Consider the following 5,984-nt stretch of genomic DNA (forward strand, 5'->3'; position numbering starts at 1 on the left):
AGGACTACTTCACGGGGTACAAATGCTTCTTCTCGCGGGGTTGGACGTCCTCCTACTGCTACCCGGAGCCACGACCGGCGTTCCTCGGCACCGTGCCCACCAACCTCAACGACGTGCTGGTCCAGAACAAGCGCTGTATGTCCGGGATGCTCGCCGTCGGCATCTCCAGGAGGCATTCCCCACTCGCCTGCCGCTCGCTCCTCCGCGCCTCCCTGCTCCAGGCCATGGGCTACACCTACTTCGGCTGGTGGTGGTCGAGCTCAACGGAGCTAGACGACACACGAGCTGGTCGGCGGATTCGACGACCCTCGCGCGCCTCACAGCAGTGCAACAGCTGCGCTTGCTGGCCATGGCGCAGCAGCCTGCTTGTCCGGTGGCGGCGATGACGACTCGACTGCACTGTCCGAATGCTGCTGGAGCTGGAGGAAGGAGGGGAGGGAATGAGTGGGTGACGCGCGGGCCCCACATGTCACTGAGATGCAGACCAGCGTCCTATGTGGTGGTCAATGCCAGCGTGGCATGATCAAACCCGTTCCACGCCGGACAAAACCGCCTCTTCCGCGTCCAGGTGCTAAAAGTGAACGGTTTTGACAGTTTAGGTACCAACACTAAACGGTTTTGTAGTTGGAAATTAAAATCAGACGAACACAATAGCTGAGCGGCCAAAAGTGAACTTAATCCTTTATTAAATAAGGAGGGCAGGAGGCCTCGTGTCCCTACTGGATTTCTGGTTGGACACAGTTATAACCGTGACCGCTCGCGCGCGCGACCCCGCCCGCCGGTTAAAACCGTGACCCCTCGCTTAAGCCAGGGTTTATTATAGTTCGCTCCTCCCCCGCCACGCCGCCTAAGCTCTTGTCCGCCGCCGCAGTGGGCACGCAGCCAGCGATAGCACACGCCGCCGCAGTGGGCACGCAGCCAGCGACACCAGCACAATGGCCGTGGTGCAAGCCGGCATGGGCCTCACCCGCTTCGTCCTCCTCGTCGGCATTGGTGCGTAACGCCGCCGCCCCATACTCCGTTGTGCACTTGCCCGTCGATCGATCTGCTGCATGCTACCCTATGATTTACTAGATCTAGCTAGCTAGCTCTTCCGGTGCTTAGAACCCGCAACACGGCCCACGCGCGTGCCTTTGTTTTTTCCCCCTCCAATTCTCCTTCTCCTTTTTTTTTCTCATCCGGATCGATCGTGCAGGTGCTGTCGGCGGCCCCATCGCTGCCCGCAGCGGCAAACTCGGCGAGCTCCTCCGCGATCTTCAGGTGCGTGCGGCGGCGCACCGCTCCGATCGATCTACGATCTACACCCTGCGGCGTGTTTGCATTGTGCTTTCAGCTCTGAATTCTGATCCGCGTTTGATTTCCTGATGATGCTGCCTTCGCAGGAGTCTCTTAGAGAGAAGGGGGCGGGAGTGGAATCGGCCCCCGTCAACGACGACACTAACATAGTACGTCATGCGTGCATCGTGCATCGCGCAACGCCCTGCTTCTGCTTGTATATGAACGACGCGGCATGATGCGTGTACCTTGTGCTAGCATATAATTAATCTAGCACGCTGTTCTGTTTTATTTAGGTGGCTAAAGCACTTGCTCAATTGACCAACGAGGTTCATCACGTCGTGACAAGACCTATTATTCAGGTGGATACAGGAAACGGAGGTCTGTCACCTCAACTACGTACTGCGCTTGAATCTGTTTGTTCTGCTAGCTGTCCGGTTCCTGTCTTACCATTACATACCATCCAATCCTGTCTTAATTAACATGCATTGGCTCGTCATGCATGCATATTACTAAACCCAACCATCATATTGCATGGAGACAAACTGAAAATCTCTTTTATTTGTTCTTCTCCGCTACTGCTATGACAACTAAGTGTTGAACTTCCGCTACTTTGCATACCACCATCTGTTTCTGCTAGAATATTTTTTTTAGAAATGCAGCAAAAGCTTTGCCATATTTTTATTAGACGATAGAACAAGAAAAAAGGTTTACAAACAAGAACAGCCGACTAGGCCCTGTACAACCACGGTCTCCTCACCGCAACCTCGACCTGAAAACCACCCAACCCGAAACAAGAAAAAGAAGCTCTCAACTGAGAAAAAACCAAGAAGACAAAACAGAAGAAAAAAGCCTGCTAGAATATATATGGTACCAAACAAACATGTGTTAAAGTAAGCCTGCAAATGGAATGTTCTTTCAGATCTTTGTGTAAAATTCGGTATATCTTTTATATTTAGGCTGTTGTGTCAACATGATTAAAGCCCTCCTTAAGTAATAATTTTACCTCTTTGCAGCTGGATCAGCTTTGATAGTACCTGCTGCTGCTGTAGGGACAGTCGGCTACTGTTACATGTGGTGGAAAGTAAGTCCCAATTGATGTTGATTTTTTTTTCATTCATCAGTGATATAATCCCATTGTATTTAAGTAAATCAGCATGTTCTGAACACCCATGCTTTCAGACACTCAATACCGATTACTCTTCTTTTAGAAATAAAATAAAAACTGGAAATTGGCTTTTGCCGCCTTCTTCCAAGTTGCAGTCTCTATGCGTGTCACTACAGTCAAATGGCCTGCTTTCGGGCCACTGTGATCTAATTCTGAAGTCCTACCCTTTTTGTTGAACTATATAAAGTCTACTACAAGCCCAAAACCTAGCTACATGTCATAGACAAATAAGAACGCTAAAAAATTGTGTTAGGCCATTTGCTATTTACTTGAGCTTATCCTGTTCTAATTGTCTACAAGCATTGAAAAGGGCTTGTTCGATTAACTGTAAACTCTCCGTTGCCTCAGGGAATTTCCTTCTCTAGCTTGATGTATGTCACTAAACGCAATATGGCTAATGCTGTTGCAAGCATGACTAAGCATCTGGAACAAGTGCAGAGCTCTCTTGCTGTAAGTACTACCAGCATCCCTTTCCTAGCGAAGTCATTATCTCATTTTCCTTTATTATTCAGAATGAATGAACATTATTTGTATTATATTCTAGACAGCAGTACCACAACTTGTACTCACTATTACTGTCAAATGGATGATGACATATTCCTCTCTGAAATAGATAATGACACTCTTCATGCTCATATTTAGGTTACTATTTTTTTTTCTTGAATGCGTAGGACAGTTGTGGCTCATTGCATTATGGAAGAACAAGGTTTAATTACAAAGCATCCAAAGCGAAAATTAAAAGTTAAATTCTAAAATAGACCATGTGCCACTGAAAAAAATCATGAACAACGAACAACAGAGCAACTCAAGGACGGCAGATGGAGGCCTAACTATGTCTAATAAATTTAGGTGACTTGAATATTGAACCGCACAACTATGTCTAGTAAATTAGGTGGATGCTGAATTACAATTTAACTGAAGTATTATCTCAACAAATAAAAATTGTAATATTCTTTTGAACTAACTTTGGAGATTTGTAGTCCTCATTTATAAACAAGCCTTAATCTCATTGTTTATTCAAAAATAGTTGTATGATTAGATATTTTCATCAACCCTATGGTTGAAGCATAGGATTCAAATGGGTCTCCAACACGGATTTCAAAATGCTTCCCTGTTTGAATGTATACCACTTTTCTTAAGTAGCTTGTGGGATTTTCAAATGATCTAAGTGTATTAAATGCCACAACTTGTGCAGGCTGCTAAAAAGCACTTATCACAGCGCATTCAGCACGTGGATGATAAATTGGAACAGCAGAAGGAGATTTCGGTGCAAATAAGAGATCAGGTACTTTGAAATTCAGTATCTTTTGCTTGAAAGAGAACCCCGGTTGTTTTCATGTTCATTCAAACAGCAAGAACAGATTTGGAAACGTATGTACCACTGTGAAGCTAGTTTCCATGAGTTATTTACAGTGACCTACACTGTCAAAACCTTACAGTGAACTGAAATGTTAATATGTTATTTTTGCATATTTCGTTGATTATACAAACTCAGCTGCTAATACGAATGAGCTAGACGATGGAGTCTTTAGTGTATTGTGTATAATCTCATATATCCGCTTTTCTTCATTCAGGTTACTGGTGCAAAGTTGAAAATCAAGAACATTGGATCAGACATGGATAACATAAAAAATATGGTTATGGGCCTGGTGAGCTTATATTGAACTTGCATTTGCTTCATACTAGTTTTATAGTTTTTCCAGTTGTCTTAGCATAAACTTATCTGTTGTGCAGGATGAGAAGATGGATTCAATTGAAGCAAAACAGGTAAACTTTATCCTTATCGGAGCAGTATTGGCATAATATTGAATTTCTCGAGTTGAACACTCAGCAAATTTAGTGTCAAGCTTTTGTGTTTTAGATCATAGATCCAATTTCTCATACAGTAGTGGAAGTGGAGGATTCCATTGTCTTTCCTCCTCAATGCATGATACAAACTAAGTGCAGTAAACTACTGTCTTCTTCCATGATGACTAACAATATCTTATCAACAGAATTATTCATGTGTGGCGGTGGATTATCTCTGCCAATTCATAGAAAAAAGGGTTGACAAGCTACCGGAACAGCTGGTGAGTGTGCCCATTTTTGGTGCCAGCATTTTTTAGTCTTCACGCCATGTTTCCTACATTATTATTGTATAAATCTTACTTTGATAGTAAGTATGGTACACTATTCATTTCTGGTTTCTTGTTAAACGATTATTATGGCCAATATAAAAAAGCTCATTGTGCCGGTAAATTTTTTACTGTGCATGGAAGTGCACATAGTAATAAAATTGAGATAGAATAATAAGAATCTCCTTGTTGAGCTAGACTTGCTTTTCATGTATATTTCGTTTACAGTGCATTGCACTTCCTAATCCCACTTGAACTAAAACATGGTATTATTTCAATATATCTGTAGCTCCTTTTTTTCATACCGAAACCCTCTCCATGACAAACCCAAATGCCAAACTGTCAGAAAGAAAGCAAGGAGAAGAAATTTGTTGTTGATATTTTTGAGTGATAGGATCCCCTGGATCATGAGCAATGTATTCTAACTTCCAAGCAAGGATCCCCTGATTCTCTTCTCTGGTTTTTTCTTTTTCCCAGGAAGGATTGCAACAAACAGTAAAGCGCATCGGATACAAGAGCTCAGAGTTGCCACCGGTTAGTTCTGTCACTTTGTTTCTTCTTAGTTGAACTGTTTCATTGAAATGGCCGACATCGTAATTATATTAGGAACCACTTCAATTTTTTTTTTTGAGGGGGAGCCACTTCATTTTGCTGGAGGCCGACGGGGAAATCTTTGTTTTTCGACAGGGGCTGGGGGGGTTCGGGCAACTGCTGGCCACCGAATCAGCGAACCCTTGCAGTAGAAGAATTCTTCGATCAACAGGCTTGAACTCGGCACGTCTGATTCTGCCTTGGCCGTGAGAGAGATCAAGGCAAAACAATGGATGCATTACCGACGCCTTGTGAAATTTTGTACAGGGAAGCACCTTGATTTAGGGAGGCTGGTAGATTATCTGTGACTGTTTTTAGGTGTTAGATTAGATGGCATGTTCCGTCTTTCTAGTTCTGGGTCACTGGCTTATTTTGCCGCTTTGGCCAGTTTGAACTGCGGATAGTTGAATCTCGGATTCCAGTTTTGATCTATTTTCGTCAGGCGTGTTTGATCTTTCCAAGTTCAAACGATGATGTGTTTATGTTTCCATATTTAAATTTCAAAACACCTGCTTGTACTATTTCCTAATTTCAAGGGTTTGTTTGCCACGCCAAAAATTTTTGGTTCAGCAACACCTGATGTCACATGCTTTTGTGGCCTCGTGCATCGTGGCAATTAGCTGTGCTGCCTTCTTTTTTTTTCTTTGAATCTTGTGCTGCCTTCTTGGTCCCGCGATGAATAGATATAATCGGTAACGGCAATGATGATTATAGTCGTGTGTTCGGACGGATAGACCCTTATAAGTCACCCGCCGCTGGCTTTGCGCCTCGCCCGCGTCGCGTCGCCTGCTCGCTCAGCACGCTGTGTGCCTCTATTTTCGGACGGACCCCGCCCT

At 44.1% G+C, this 5,984-nt stretch overlaps 1 protein-coding gene across 2 annotated transcripts; it reads left to right on the forward strand.

Annotated features, from left to right (window-relative positions):
- Positions 1-847: 847 nt before the first annotated feature.
- On the forward strand, positions 848-5,632 carry LOC136457555 (uncharacterized). 2 transcript variants are annotated; one of them, XM_066457589.1, is made up of 12 exons: positions 848-993; positions 1,196-1,260; positions 1,383-1,445; positions 1,572-1,656; positions 2,292-2,359; positions 2,792-2,893; positions 3,639-3,728; positions 4,018-4,092; positions 4,178-4,210; positions 4,438-4,512; positions 5,035-5,091; positions 5,190-5,632. In XM_066457589.1, the coding sequence occupies exons 1-12, from the start codon at positions 936-938 to the stop codon at positions 5,298-5,300; spliced, it is 882 nt and encodes a 293-aa protein (XP_066313686.1). In that variant the 5' UTR covers positions 848-935; the 3' UTR covers positions 5,301-5,632. The 2 variants fall into 2 exon arrangements, with proteins under 2 accessions (XP_066313686.1, XP_066313685.1); XM_066457588.1 differs by having other exon boundaries at positions 5,245-5,632.
- Positions 5,633-5,984: the final 352 nt, after the last annotated feature.

Source organism: Miscanthus floridulus, chromosome 6 (genome assembly GCF_019320115.1).
Source record: "Miscanthus floridulus cultivar M001 chromosome 6, ASM1932011v1, whole genome shotgun sequence".
Classification (NCBI taxonomy): Eukaryota; Viridiplantae; Streptophyta; class Magnoliopsida; order Poales; family Poaceae; genus Miscanthus; species Miscanthus floridulus.

What these genes read in the sequence shown, in the direction of transcription:
- LOC136457555 (XM_066457588.1), top strand. Translation starts at nt 936, where the DNA reads ATGGCCGTGGTGCAAGCCGGCATGGGCCTCACCCGCTTCGTCCTCCTC. An exon ending in CGGTGCAAATAAGAGATCAG is followed by an intron (nt 3,729 to 4,017) that starts GTACTTTGAAAT and finishes TTCTTCATTCAG; the next exon opens with GTTACTGGTGCAAAGTTGAA. An exon ending in AAAATATGGTTATGGGCCTG is followed by an intron (nt 4,093 to 4,177) that starts GTGAGCTTATAT and finishes TCTGTTGTGCAG; the next exon opens with GATGAGAAGATGGATTCAAT.